Source organism: Pholcus phalangioides, unplaced genomic scaffold (genome assembly GCF_987345545.1).
Source record: "Pholcus phalangioides strain wild (caught in Gottingen) unplaced genomic scaffold, Ppha-v1.0 ptg000022l_1, whole genome shotgun sequence".
Taxonomy (NCBI): Eukaryota; Metazoa; Arthropoda; class Arachnida; order Araneae; family Pholcidae; genus Pholcus; species Pholcus phalangioides.
Genome location: NW_028301615.1, coordinates 2,159,846 through 2,175,818, shown reverse-complemented (window position 1 = coordinate 2,175,818; position 15,973 = coordinate 2,159,846). Strand labels below are relative to the sequence as shown.

General features: G+C 39.8%; 1 protein-coding gene across 1 annotated transcript in view; it reads right to left on the bottom strand.

Moving 5' to 3' along the window:
* The window catches only part of LOC149069324 (junctophilin-1-like), a 43,201-nt gene extending 36,170 nt beyond the window's left edge, over window positions 1-7,031 (bottom strand). Inside the window, exon 1 of the mRNA XM_089250121.1 lies at window positions 6,385-7,031. Within this exon, the coding sequence (XP_089106247.1) occupies window positions 6,385-6,796 (412 nt within the window). The 5' untranslated portion in view covers window positions 6,797-7,031. The remainder of the gene's footprint in view (window positions 1-6,384) is intronic.
* Window positions 7,032-15,973: the final 8,942 nt, after the last annotated feature.

Genomic DNA, 15,973 nt, shown 5'->3' with positions numbered 1-15,973 from the left:
TACAATAGTGGATAGAGCCTGGGCGGTGTACGGTATGAAATGAAATGAATGACAGGGTCCCTAGGCTGAGATCTTCGGTGGGTCCCTAGACCATACTATTTGGGGTCCGTCAAGGATAAATTTATAGCATGAAAAAATAAAAAAAATGACGAGAATCGTTCCGTGTGTGTCCCAGACCAAGAGAGATCTGTCAGCGTGACACTGGATGAAACGGTGGTGTATTTCCACAGTGGCAATAGACCGGAGGTGCGAGCAGTCAAGAAAGAAAGCTCTGGATCTGCAAGAAGAAGAAGCGACGTCTTTCCGAATGGGCTTCTCATCCGGATGATCGCAACGATGATCAAAAATCATCGAATAAATTTTTGATAATCGAAGGAAAAAAAGTCGGACCGTTGATCGCAAGTTATCTCTTGGATGATCGTGATCCCAGCAAGATCCAGGCGGAGGACATTCTGCAATAAATGCTTCCACAGAAGAAGCTTTTCTTTTTTTCAACGTTATCTTTTTGGCTCGGGATATAGCACTATCTCTTTTTTTTCTCTCCCTTCCTCTCAAGACAATCTCAAGAAAAGAATTCTGGGTCAAGGGCTTCTTTGGTCTTAACAACGAGGGCGAACATCCAAAATCTTAAAGGATGGATGCATGCAAAATAAAGAAAAAAAGACAAGACCAGAGAGAAACAACGAAACTCTCTTCTTTTATATTGTACCAAGGATGGCAGTAGTTTTCTTTTATATATATATATACTGTATTTATCTCTTTTTCTTCTTATTCCAATACAATAATACTTCGACAACAAGACGCTGCTTCATCAGCTTAATGCGAAAGCCTTTTCCTTTCTTTTCTCTCTCTTTCACAGCGAACGAAAAGTTCAATAAAATTCAATTGAAACGGAAACTGGATCATTGAAACTTTCAGTAATCATTGGAACTATTTGGATCTTTACTTGGATCGCACACGTAACCATTCGAGACATTATTTAGATGGGAGATTTGTAGCGTTTCCAAAAGTGCCCGACGTTTATAGTTGAATTCCTCCCCCCCCCCTCCAAAAAAAAGCAACATGAATACAGTCATGACTCAGTTATAACCACCTTAGTTGTAATGATATCTCTGCTTTAACGGCTATTACTGTATTGGCATTCCAGGCTGATAATAGAGTAATGGTTCCCAAAGTGTGGGACGCGTTAATGAACTGGAAGGGGGAGGGGGTACTTGCCATAGGCTACATGTATTATATGATGTAATTTTGTCAAACGAGCAATAATCAATTGATGAAGTACAGGGGTATTCACAGAGAATAAACCGATTTTCAATTATTTCTATATATTTTTAAAAATAGAAAATATGGAACGATAAACAGTATATGAATGTATAGGGGGAAATGTCTATATTTTAGATAACGAAAAATTGATAACGCTAGTATGTTGTTCTGAAGCTCTTTTGATGAAGAAAAGAAGTCATTGAAAATATTGGGAGGGCTTATAAATATCGGGAAAAACGAGGGGTTAAAAAAATATTATGACGAGCATACCAGGTACTCTCTCTGTATAAAATAATATAATGTAATCTCTCTCTAATATAAAATACTTCTGTAGCTGAACAATAGTTTTGTATGATAAAGCAAGAGTGGCTGTGCCGCAACCATATAAAATGTTATGAATATTCAAAAATAATATGACAAATCGACTAAAAGTATTCTTCCCTGCATTTGGTAATGGTGACCCTGAGTTCGGTTACCAAGTTATCCACTTTGCACTATTACGATGCGCAAGATACGCATTCCGTCTCAACTTGCGGCTCTTTTGATGACACCTGTTAACTAGCTTGTGCTTGTTAAAATAGAAATATTTCCTCTATTCTCTATTTCTATTTTAATTAGCACGAGCTAGTTAACATTCCGTCGCAAAGCTAGACAAGTAGTATCTAGGAGGGTTGGACACCGTCTGCAGGATTCAAAGCTAAAAGCATGTGGGTAGTTTGAAATTTCCTAATAAAACAGTCTGCCAACTACACATTGGGAAATAATTTGATTTCGCTCATTATTGATTATGGAAAAATTAAACCACATTCATTCACAAAAAAAAAAAAAAAAAAATCAAGAATGTCCCGGAAAACGGGACATATTGCGTAGAGGCGGGGGGGGGGGTGTCACCGATAAAGTTGCTGTCAAAAGGGGGGGGGTCGCGCTTCAAAAAGTCGTATGCCTCCATCTGTTCTGTATATATCAGGTGTTCCAACGTAAAGTTTCTCGCGGAACACTTGGTAGTTATAAGGCTGTTCCGTGGAACCCTTGATGATAATGAGGCTGCTCTACAGAACTAAAACAAAATTTTGAATATTTATCCAAAATAAGTGTGCCCTACCTACTGCCATCTGAAGTGCATCATAGCTCCCAGGGCAAAATGAAGAGAGCCTAGGCTGCACCTCTTAATTTACATATTTGCTGTCATAAATAATTATGCCAAATCTTATCGAGCCCCTATTAAACTGAGGTCCCTGCATTGCCCCCACAAAGGGAATGGGTGTGGAAGGGTGCCTGCCCGGGGGCCCGAGATGAATCTCATAAGATGCTTTTTGTTTTTCACACTACAAATTCATAATGGGGGGGGGAAGACTCTGACCTGGGGCCCCACCAAAGGTCTCAGCTTACGGGTCCTACTGCGGGACGTGGGGCCATGGGTCTCCATGCCGTGCACTGTTGAACACATGGTTTGGACTCACGAGGCTTTAACCTTGTAAGACTGTTGGGAAACATATTCGCGAATCAAGGGCTTTGCCATCACCAGACGAAAGGCACCCAAGTACCAAAAGTACAAGAACTCTGACATATGGCTTCAACTGAAATAATCATTATGCTAATCATTTGAATCATAAGGTGTACATCTGAGTTGTCAGTGAATATCTCCCGAGCATGAAATAAAGCATCTATCCTCAATGGTTTAAGTGAGTACCCCAACGAGGATAGAACTGGCAGGGCTCTTGCACTGGGCGCGGAGGAAACCTCGTTGTTTTTTTTACTCTATAAATTCTCTATAGAGGCGGCTCCCCTTCCCCTTACCCCCCAACCGAAGCCCGGTTGGGGGGTAAGGGGAAGGTCGGTTGGGGGGGGGGGGCTCAAGAGAATAAAGACCTCATAAAAATGCAACCTCCTTGAAATTTTCGAGAATTCACCAGGTGATGTTTCTCATCATTTGGCCCGGGGTCCCACGATGCTCTTAAGACGACCCTGCCCCCATAGATATGAGACAACAGGATCATGCTACAAGGGGTCCAAGAATTAAGATGGCTCTCGGTTTCTATAGACAGCTCCAGTTCTGCTGAAAGTAGCCACATCTCCACCCCCCCCCCCCACACACACACACACCATATGTCATTTGCAAGCTTAATTTATTTTCTCTGTGGCCCTTTCAAGATTTGCCGTGGTTCCCCTTTTCATCTGATTTTACCCTGTGCCTCCACCCCTTTAGACTAGAATCATACGGGGGGGGGGGGCATGTCGCTGCAGGTTGAGAATTACTGCTCTAACTTGATGATGTCATTAATATTGTGTATGAAAATTACGAAAGTCGCTCGAATTCATTACGCAACTGAAAAAAAAGCCCAAAGAGTCGTATAAATTTGGTGATTCAACGATTAAAAGTTCTGTGGCGAGGATGATGATGCAACAAAGGCGGAAAAAGATCGAGAGGGACGTCCTTCTTATCTCCGAAGGGAAATCTCTCTCTGCGGAGTGGAGAGAAGAGGAAACTATACAAATCCGATCGCGAGCGCGTTCATTTGCACTTTGTCAGCAGCGAACCAACCTTTCCCTGGGGTCCTACTATTTTTAGACTATTTTTAGTGATGAGCACTTTCTTATGCCCCCTTTTTTATTTCTTTTATTTATTAGCAGTGCATTTATAGGAATCCGGGTGGCGGTAGCGTTTGTTTTGTCAGTGCACGTACCTGTCCTCCTAATCAACCGAACTCTCGACCCTATCCTATCTCCAAGATTTGCTCTTCCCCAACTTCTGGGCTGTTCCGCACGCGATGATTGGCCGAATACCTCGAATCTCGACGATGCCATTTTATGAAATCTTGAAATGATGATACTTTGTGATCCATTTCAGTTACAGTCTTATTTCGTGTAGTCAGTGTGCGAAAGAATAAAATTCATACGGAAAAATAATCACACACACACGTGTGTGGGCCAATTTAACAGTCCTCCCTGAAATTATTGAAGATTTCTTTTTTCTATTGACGCAAGCATAAACAAATTTTTTTTTTTTATGTACGAATTGGGTTCAAGGGGCTCGAAAAAGGTTTTTCCGGCTTCCGAGGTGGTTTAGATGGTCTTCCTGGTCAGTGGTTTTCAATCTCGAGACATATGCCTCTCGTGCGTTCTTGGGGTAGTCTGGGGGGAAGACTAAGATGGAAGATTGGAAGGTGAAAATAAGATGGAAGAGGAGTCACGACAAAAGAATGGGGGGGGGGGGAAGCTCAGAGAGCTGTGAAGAAATGAGGGGGGGGGAGAGTATGACTACTTTCAGAATCCAGTACAGCTGTTTACAGAACCAGAGTCATCTTAATGCTTAGACACTTGACCCGGTGTCTCATATCTGTAGGGGACTTGCACGATGGGATTTTCGAGTGTTAAGTTAGTATGTAAGTATGTAAGCATGTATATATTGAGACTGACATGAATAAAACGCCCACAAGAAGGGAGCTCACTGAACTCTTGCCCAGGGTCACTTTGCTGTGTGTGGATCGTCCAGTATTTCCCATAGACTTATGGTGAAAATAGGTTCGATATCGAGAACCCTAGGCCAGGTGATCCAGAAGGCAGGCGATCGTCCCTCCGAGTGCTGAATTATCTGGCCTAGGGTTGTCGAGATCGATCTTATTCATAAAAAATTCGCTCATTATGAATTTAGTTTTGATTAAACTCGATTCGATAAGTAGAAAGGATCTCGATCTTGGATGAGGGTAATGGGGCCTTGGATAAAGGTCGGGGGGGGGGGGCACCGGCTGAAAAAGTATGAGAAACACTGTTACAGGTGAGAATGGAATATCGTTGTTATCGCTGAACGTTATAGGCCATATCAAGGCCGTAGTGAGAGAAGGGAACCTGGGGGTTCATCCCCCCCCCCGAAATGTCAGCAAATGATAGAAATATGAGGATTAACATAGTTCAGTCTGTTGTTATGTCACTTTGGTTCCCCATCCTCGGAAGCACCAGTTGTCCTCCTCCGATAGAAATTTCTGACCACGACCGTGGGCCATATATATGATGGATCTTTGATTATATTGAGAGTGGACAGAATACTGGTAATAAAATATTAATTAAATGGCACAGTTTCTGTGAAATCAATTACCTATTATTTAATTTCGACCGTTTAGACTGAAAATCTTCGTAATATAATGTCTTATATAACGGGCAGTTTGAACCCCCCCCCCCCACATACAGAAGTGTTTCCTCAACCTCTTTGAAGGCTTTTGTGGAACCCTTCAGATAATATATTTTTATTGAACCCTTGAAGCCCTGCATGTTCTAAAATTGTTTTGAAATAACATCTATGTTCTAGGGAGTCCTTGAAGAAATATTAATGATTTGTAGAGACGGCCGTTTTAAGAGCATCATGGGCTTTTGTTAAATTGTTTTTTCTGAGACTCCTATTTAGCTAGAAATGCTTGCTCATCACACATCCTTACTCTCGGAGAAGTTTTAAACAAATCTCATTTTCATAGCCCCCCCCCCCTGCATTCGAAGTGCCCGGGTGGGCCTATGCGTTAATACAACACTGTCTGTGGAACCCTTGAAGTGTTCATGAGTCCTTAAAATAACATACATGATCTAAGAATCATCTAGAAAATATATTCTTAGGGTTTTTTGAAACAAATATCAATGTTCTCCACGTCATTACTATAATCTCATTTGCACTCCTATTTATTAGTATTCCTCATGGAGATGCCTTGGGGTCTGCGGACAAGAAGTGCTGCAGTGTAGGTTTGAAAGGTTCGAAGTAATGCATGCAGAATCTCTGACAGAAACACTTTATCAGGGCTGATTTAGACTTGAGAGGGCTCTGGGGAAAGTAGTTATTTAGAAGCCCCCCTGAATAGGAACTTAAATGTGTGTTTGGCCAGCGAAAATAAGTTGCCTATATTTTGGGACCAGTAAGGGCCTCGGGCATTTGTCCTACTTGCTCAAGCAGGCAGAAATCAGGCCTAGCATCTTACAACGGCAAACATATATAGGCTTTAAATTTTTTTTCGGGTACCATATGCTACGGGACTTTGCCCGTAAAAATTTTAATTGACTATATTTATATATCACGTTTTATGCATATTGAGAATGATAATAGGTGAATGTGTGTGTAGGAAATACTAAGCAAAGACATACCTCCATCGGCGTATGTTTCAGATCCGTATCCGTCCTGCAGACCATTGGCCCAGGTCCCGTCGTATTTGGCCCCGGACGTGATGCACTGCCGGACACCGTACCGTCCCTTCAGCCCGGTCGTCCATTCGCCACGGAACACCCACCGGCCTCGGGTCTCGACCCCGAAACCGTTACGCTTGCCGCTCTGCCACTGGCCTTCGTAGGTGCTGCCGCTGGGCCAGGTGTACACACCGGACACCTCGAACCCGCAGTGCCACGAACCACTGTACTCCCCCTGGCCCTTGGGACCCGTGCACACTCCATGGCCGTGAGCCTTGCCGTCCTCCCAACCGCCACAGAACGTCCCGCCGTCGTCAAAGTCGAAGCGTCCACCTGGTATTCCTTTGGTGGACTGGGCCTCACCGCTGGTCATGATAACAAACAACGATGACGGTCAGTCTTGTTGGTCGTGGGTACGGCACAAGGTGGTGGTGGTGGTGTTGGTACATTTACTACGATGGCCTCCAGTTTTGTTTTCTTCTTCGACGAGTGGGTGCCCTCTTTCTTTTTTTATTTTCAACCGTTGTCGCCTGCCATTTCTTAAAAACAGGCTCCCAGAAAACCAACCGAGGAAACGTTCCTCTACAGAGAGAGAGACCGAGAGAGAGAAAGAGAGAGACGTTTGCCTCAATCTCTCTCCCTCTCTCTCTCAATGGCAATGTTCCACCAGCACTCTACCACCATACATTCACCATGTTTGCCTATCTTCCAGCAGTTACAAAGACGCCGCTAACCGGGCGCCGACACCGATGGCAGCAGTGAAAACAGGGCAGCAGCGGCAGCATCCCTCCTCATCCGAGGCACACACACATCATCATCGCCGCAGGAGGACGAAGAGCAGCAACAGGATCCAACCACGAACGCGGATGAGGGATGTAAGGAAGATTCTCTCCTCTGGGAACAACATACACAACGAGGGGTATTATTGGTTGCGTGGCTCCCCGGGAACATATACACACTAACTATTGTGTGTGTGTGTGTGCCGTTTTCGAGGTCCTGCACACACAGAGACGGATTTATGATTTTGCCACCCTTCTCTTAGTTTATAATTTTGTGGATCACTCATTCTCTGCATTTGCCTTGATATAGCCCACTTGCTCCCCCCCCCCATCCCTAGCTGTAAATTCATCTGCATTTCTAAGTCACTCTTTTGGTCACTAACATCTGTTCCTGAGCCTTCACTCTCTAGGTCTCTCCATTCACATGCTTACACACACTCTAGGTCACTCTTTTGGACATTCAAATGCTTGTGTACTGTTTCGGTCAATCACATGCTTGCACACGCACCAGTCCACACTTTTGGTTGCTCACTGACCTGGTCCCTCAGTCTCTAGGTCATTCCTTTGTTCACTCAAGTGGTTGAACCTGCTGTAGGTAGCTGTTTTGGTCATTCACATGTTCGTACGCTCCTTTGTTTGCACACTATGCTCGCAAACTGTCTACGTCACTCGTTTGGTCGATCCCAGACCTAGTCTCAGTGGACCCATGCGTCTTAACGCATGGGCCTACCCGGGCACGGCCCTGAGGCCTCAAGAGAAGAGAGGCCTAAAAAAAAAATAAGTAGTTGCATTTTTCGAGAATTTGCCAGGTAGGGCCTCAGAAAAATAACTTGGCCCGGGGGCCAACGATGAGCTTGAGATGGCCCTGCCTAGTCTCTCGTCCTAGACAGAGATGGATTCATGGTTGGAGTTGGACATTTTTTGCCCACAGGTTTACCACCTGTGGGCAAAAAATGTTTGCCAGCCCTTCCCCAATTCTACAAATTTTCTCGACCACTCATTCCTTCAATTTGCCGCCCGCTAAAGGCTCCCTGTAAATACTCATTGCCTGTACATGCACCATCAGCATTCTCACATTGCATGGCTGCCCTTAGAGGACGTAGGGCCCGGTGCGAAAATAATTTCGGAGGGCCCTAACCCCGATTTCATACATTTTGGGGGGGGGGCGAATCGACATCCGTAGGTTCATGAATTATCACAATATCCAGGAATATTGAAAAATATTCATTCAAAAAAATATGGTCGAAATTAAACGTAAATTAACAAAAAATTAAATGAAAATTTTGAATTGATGAGAGATTATTTCAAAACCAATGAAAATTAGGGGCAAAAAATGATCTTTGAACTAATGATAATTTAAAATTCATGAATTATAAATGAGAAATAATTGAGTGATATGAATAATTCTAGCACCAATGAAAATTCTGGATTAAGGAAAAAAAATCCCAGAATTGATTAAAATTCAGAATTAATGAGAGAAAAATCTCAGAATTGATGAAAATAAAGAATTAATCAAAGAAAAAATTCTAAAATAGTTCAAAATCCAGAATTAATGAGATAAAAATTCCAGAATTGATCAAAATTTAGAATTAATGAAAAAAAATATTTCAGAATTGATGAAAATTCAGAATTCATGACAGAAGTAATTTCAGAATTGATCGAAATTCAGAATGTATGAGAGAAGTAATTTCATAATTGATGAAAATTCCAGAATGAAATCAGTTAAAGCTCAAACACCTTGTTTCTTCCTACAAAAAATGTATTTGATATGTACATATTTTTCACTTCCACTACCGCGAGTGCGGGGCTCAGTGGGACCGCCCCTGTCACACACCCCTAAGGGCGGCTCTGGCGCATCGAGAAAAAAACAACAACAAATCGTTACAAAAATACATAAATTCAAGAGTTCTGTGAAAAAAAAAAGGCAAAATAGGGTAACGGCGGTCACCCACGGAAAACATTGCCGTCGAGAAACCAAAACCGAAACTATACGGGAAAAGAATTCAGATTTGCCACGTGATTTCCATATCGACAGCACCTTTTGGCGAACGTGAGCTCTTTTATTTCTGGTTTCAGATTCACTCGACGTCCGAAGAATCTTGATTCTCCACATTCATTCAGCGCCATTTTTAGAAACAAAAAAAAAAAGAAACAACATTGTTTTTTTTCCCCCTCTCCCTTTTCTTTAGAACAGCGTCTCCCAAAGTGTACGATAGTTCTCCATTGGGAAGGACTCGGGGAGATGGTAGAAGCTGTTGATGGATAATAACGGTGTGTGGTTCCACCACCTTAATGTGTCTTAGGGCGCACGGACAATGCAGCAATTCAATTAGTTATAGGGGATTTTTTTTAATTGGCTACAATGACCAATTATGGGTGTCACCACCCCTTGAAGTCAATTTTTCAGAAATGATTGCGAAAAGTATTTATATTATAAGCATAAATGTTGATGCAAATCAAATGCAAAAAATTTCGTATCAATTTTTTCTTTTAAAATCGGAAACAAAAGAAATACGCAGGGGTGATTCCATAATTGCCCTTGTCATATTTCACAGTTAGTTGATCCCAGAAACATACTTTCAACTAGAAAAAATATCAAAATAGCGTGTGGACTTCCGATACGTCATTAATGTAATACGGGGGGTGGCGAGAGAAGGGTTGTGTAGTTATTATATATAAAATATAAAAATTAACTTTTCGTATGGCCCTCTTGCCTTCAAAAATTCAATTAGGAAGTTGTTGCTCCCGTCTTTACTGAGGTCAACAAAGGAAATTACGCGTTTCTAAGTGTAACATTAGCAGAGATATTTGAATTCAAACGTCTGAGGGAAGTTCGGAAATAGCGTAAATGAGGGGAAAAACCGTTGTCTGTCAGTTTATGCCGTTCTTTCCCAAATTTCCTCCGATTTTGAATGCAAATATCTCAGCAAATATTGGACGGGGCGACAACTTTGCAATTGGGTTTTTGAGCGCAGGGTGTCCGCATAAAAAATTAGTTTTTATATTTTAATAATTATATGACATCTTGCAACACGAATGACGGTCGAGTGGTCATAGTGACGGACTCGCATCGCGGGCATCCGGGTTCGAGCCCCACCGTCGACGCAGTGGCGGTCGGCTGAAGTTGGTTTTCTGTGGTTCCAAACTTCAAGGCGCTAATGTGGGCCGATCTTCCCGTTAAAAAACCTCGCCACAGAGAGCAACAGGCCTACAACAATACTAGTATTCAGTCATTACACTTCTGAAGCATAGATGGCAGCACTGAAAAATTCAGACACAACACTAGATACGCACTCACACTGTTAGGTACACATTCTTACACTTCCGGCACAACTCGCTAGGTAGTAAATTGCCTACGGCGATAAACCTGAGTTGTGTTCAGTAAAAAAAAAACATGAATGACGTATCTGAGTTCTACACGTTATTTGGATACTCTTTCTAACTGGAAGTATGCCTCTAAGATCAACGGTTCATCATTTGAAGGGGAATTATGGAATAACCCTGTAGTGCAGCAGGGGGGGCCTTCAACGCATGGCCCTCGGATCTTTTTTGCCGTGGCCCGCAGACCATTTTTAAAAAATGGCTAAAAACATTGATTGCAGGCGATTAAGAAAACAATAATTTGATTGCACCGACAGGACAGTGAGAGACAGAGCACGAATTCCAAGCAGCTTTTAGCTAAAAATTCAGCGTCTAAAAAGGCTTCGCATCTGCCTACAGAATTCACAGAAATTCTGATATATTTCTACGTATATCATAATTCTACATATTCCTTCATGAAAAAATAATTTCAGAATTCATTTTAAAAATAATTTTTCGGAGTCTGAAATTATTTCAAAATTGAATTTAGTAAAACCATTTCGTAATTTAATTTAATAAATTAATTTGAAATTAATGAATAGAATTCACTAAAATTATTTCGTAATCGAATTTAGTAAAATTATTTCAAAACTGAATTCACTGAAATTATTTCGTAATTGAATTTAGTAAAATTATTTCAAAACTGAATTCACTGAAATTATTTCGTAATTAAATTTAGTGAAATTATTTCGTGATTGAATTTAGTAAAATTATTTCAAAACTGAATTCACTAAAATTATTTCGTGATTGAATTCACTAAAATTATTTCGTAATTGAATTTAGTAAAATTATTTCGTAATTGAATTTAGTAAAATTATTTCGTAATTGAATTTAGTAAAATTATTTCGTAATTGAATTTAGTAAAATTATTTCGTAATTGAATTTAGTAAAATTATTTCAAAACTGAATTTAGTAAAATTATTTCGTTATTGAATTCACTACAATTATTTCGTGATTGAATTCACTACAATTATTTCGTGATTGAATTCACTAAAATTATTTCGTGATTGAATTCACTAAAATTATTTCAAAACTGAATTCACTAAAATTATTTCGTGATTGAATTCACTAAATTATTTCGTGATTGAATTTACTAAAATTATTTCGTAATTGAATTCAATAAAATTATATTTCGTGATTGAGTTCACTAAAATTATTTCGTAACTGAATTTAGTAAAATTATTTCGTAATTGAATTCACTAAAATTATATTTCGTAATTGATAAAATTTTCTAATTAATGGGAGAATAACTCCAGAATTACTGAAAAAGATAAACTTTTGAAGCAAATAATTTCAGAATCGACGAAAGAAATAATTTCATAATTTACGATAAAGATTATTTCATAATCGATAAAAAAAGTAATTCCAGAATTATTCAAAGAAATTATTACAAAATTAATGAAAGTAATATTTTCGGAACCACATAATTACCGGAATAAATAATTTAATGTAGATTAATTCATTGAAGTAATTTCCTAATGATCAAAAGAAATAATTGATCAGAAATTCTTCAGGTAGAAAGAGACGATAACCACCTCCCCCATATGTTTTGTGACCCCTCCTAAGTCGATCCTGCGGACTTCCCTGGAGCTGATGGAAAACATTAAGAAGACCACGGACAAATCTCACCCACGTCCCTCACACCTAACAGAATATTTTTTTTCCGGAATTAAATGAGACAAAACTGAAACGAGAATTATTTATAAAAAGAGTCCTCAAATAAGGAAATTATCGAGTGAATTTGTTTTCACATAGAACTCGCTGCGTGGCCATCATTCACATCTGCAATGAAGGGGGTTTTTAGAGAATCGAGGCAGGTGGGACGCTTCAATGGTGTGATTACTTTTGGTTTTTGCAGAAAGAAGACAACACGATACTAATACATAAGAGGAAAAAAAAATTAATGGCACTCTATGGATTTTTTTGTTTTTGTGTATGAGGAAAAGAAATTTTTTTTTTTTGCTATTTCATATACATGTATAACTATGTATGGACACGATAATATCGTAATATAATTATGCTGTAATTTGTTAGAATATGCCAATTATCTCCATTTTCAAGGTCGGCAAGTTTTTCGTAGTGTATGTGTATTTCAAAAAATTACCATCATGCGTACAGAAAAACTTGTACGTGATGGAGATTTTTCACATTCATATTTGAATTCAGCGCCCCCCGAAATTGGCCTGTAAAACTGATTTCACTCATGTTAAAAAAAAAAAAAAGTCAAAAATTGCTGATCAGTGTTAATTTGGGCGCTTTTTGACCTGTATATTAAGATAAAACACTATGAATATGTATATCTTATACAGGGTGTCCTGTAATTGGTAGCACGACCTTTATCTCGTCAACCGTCTGATGGACGGTGACTTCTGGAGCACTTCGTAGGTGCTCCTAGAAGCACCCAGAGTGTGATCGGATTCGATGCTCGTGTCTGATTTCGTGCTCGCGAGCACTTGATCAACGTTCCAAATAACACCTTCTACAAATTGCATTTTGAGATTGAAATCATCCTAATTTCATGCATTGGTATGTCGAAGTTTCCGAAAAGGGTACTCTTCTTTTGATGATGGGTACAAGGGTACTCGCGACTATATAGAAAGGTTAAAGACCTCTTAATTAACCGATTCACACGCATTTTTTTTTTCCATTTGATTTGCAATTGAGTGAAATATTTGTTGCAATTATTTTTGAAAAATCTACATTTTTATGCCTAGAGGTCGTGACACTTCTTAAGTGTAAAATATGCAGTTTTCTTATATTTTAATGCAATCTAAAAACTAATAAAATCTGACTTAGTAAAGTGGAAAAGTTGTTTTTCCTTGAAATTTATTTCCAATTCCCTCAATCTGGTGTGTGATTTCGTGATTTTATAAATCGCTGATCACGTAAAGTTTCAGCAGTTCTTGAAAAAAAGATACCTACAAGGACTCAACTCTTTCTAGATGAAAAGTATTGCACTTATACTACTACTACTTAACCGTGGATATGGATATAGCTGTCTTCACAGAACATTCGCTCGAGACATTTTTCAGACACACATACCTCTGGTTTGAAGATATTCATTCCCAAAAAATGTGACAGTTACCAGCCCACTCGTATGAGAAAATACATTGGAATTTACATGCGCTTTTGGATGCGAAATCTTTCAAGCATTGCACGCGTATACTTCAGAGATATTTGTTGTTTCTCCAGCCTCCACAATACTTTCACAAGGAAACAACAACAAACAAATATGTTAATTAAATGAATCTTATTCAAAAAAATTCAGTCTCATTGATTTGTTATTTTTGAAATTTAAGTTCATATTCACTTTATTATCTAGAACAGGGATGGTCAACCTTTTCTCGAGCCATGCACAGAATTTTACATGGCAGACCATATGTCCCGTTTTATGGGACATGATCCTTACCATCAAATTTTTTTTGTTCGGCTGTTGTCTTGTATTTATAATGTTCATTCTGTCCCTCTTCTGAATTCGAAACTGTTTCCATTTTTGTGTCAAACTTGATTACCGCAATGAAGATTGTGTATGTACTATTACGTATATTGATAGTAATCTTATCTACACCACTGGCACTAGAACCTGAGGGCCCATGCTGGTTGGGGCCACCCCTTGGTAAACTTAGCAAAAGGGCTGAGGCACCCAAGAATTCATGGATATACAATGTGGTGCATGCCCCCCATGCAGATGTCCGGAATCCCGTACGCAGTAACTCAATCGCTCACTCCCTCGCTTTCTGACTCTCATCGAACTGTTGTCGGTGAAATTTCCTAGCGGTGAATTGCATGGCGGTGAATTTTCCGTAAACAATGGCAAAGTACGCTATTTTGCTGCTTCTTTTTTTTTACTGAATAAGCAGGGGAATGATGAAGGGGGTTTGATGGATAATAACCACTGTATGGGACGTACAGAAACTACGGCCCCAAAGATAGACCGGAAACGATTGAATAAAAACTAATAATTACAATCAATTAAGAATACCTACCATACTAAATATAGGTTTGGTAGACTATTTGGTAGACAAGACCATTCGTAATCACCATTGAAAAGTATTGCTCCAAATTTTGTAGGAGAGAATTTATTCGATTAAACAATGAAATAAAATTTCTTTAATTTTTTAAAGAAACACCTTTGCGTGCCACTCCTGATACCGTAGCATGCAACTTGTGTATGGGCGGAGATACGGGAGGCGTGGGTGGGGGGCATAGCCCCCCAGCATCAAAAGTGAAGTGGGCAGATCTAATGTGTATATATTTATATATGAATTGACATCATCATCATCGTGCCCCCCCAGCAATAATGACTTTGCCTCCCAGACTTTCAAGTCTCTCTCCACCTATGCACTTGTGGTCAGGGCCGTCTTAAGAGCATCACGGGCCCCCGGGCCAAGTGATTTTTCTGAGGCCCTCCCTGGCAAATTTTCGAAAAATTCAACTACTTCTAATTTTTCTGAGGCCCCCGGGCCGTGCCCGGGTGGGCCCATGCGTTAAGACGGCACTGATTGTGGTACACGTGCCGTGGGATGGCCACCCGTAATTTAGAACGCAAATATGTAACGTTTTATTCTCAGAATCGAATTCCGATACAAAGAATTTTTTTAACAAACGATAGAATTAGTAAAATCGGGAATTCCTTTATAATGAAATTTCGTTATAATGAAATGATTTTTTCAGTCTCTTGGAATTTGTTATAACTGGAATCAACTGTATATTGTTTAATAAAAAAAAAAATATAGGCCTATTCTTTATGGTGTGCTGAAAATTATGAATTTGGTTGGAACTAAAAACGGGATATTTTCTGATGTAGGCCTATATATATTTTTAATTTCTTGCAGATGGCAGCAGTGGTTCCAAGGTGCCAATACTAAATGATCTGTTATTACAACACCAGACAAAAACCATCGGACCTCTGCTGCCAACTATCAAATAAAAAAAAACCATCTCTTAAAATTGGTTGTTCGTCTAAAATCGGTGTGCAGTATCAAAATAAACATTATGCGGTATGATTCATTAAACTGTTTATTTCAATGGAGAACAGGATGTTCCGGTTATGTTTGCCGTAGGATTCGAGCTGTTATTTTTCGTGCGCTAAATATAAATGGGGCCGTTCAAGTATTACGTCATCATCGATGGGGGGGGGGGGTTCCGATTTGCTGACTTTTGATGACAAGGGGGGTTTGGATAATGTTTACGTCATCAACCACCCTTTATGAAAATATGAGTTACGATTCAGAGGGACAGAGCTGATGACGAAATTTTGCTGACAAAGGGGGGGGGGGTCAAAAATGGCTACAAAGTTGCTTACGTAATACTTGAATATGCCCCTTATGTATATTTCATATCAATATTTTGACAATCTGCTATTATATGCATGCGAAAAAGAACGATGAGCTTTTTTTTCTCCAGCTGTC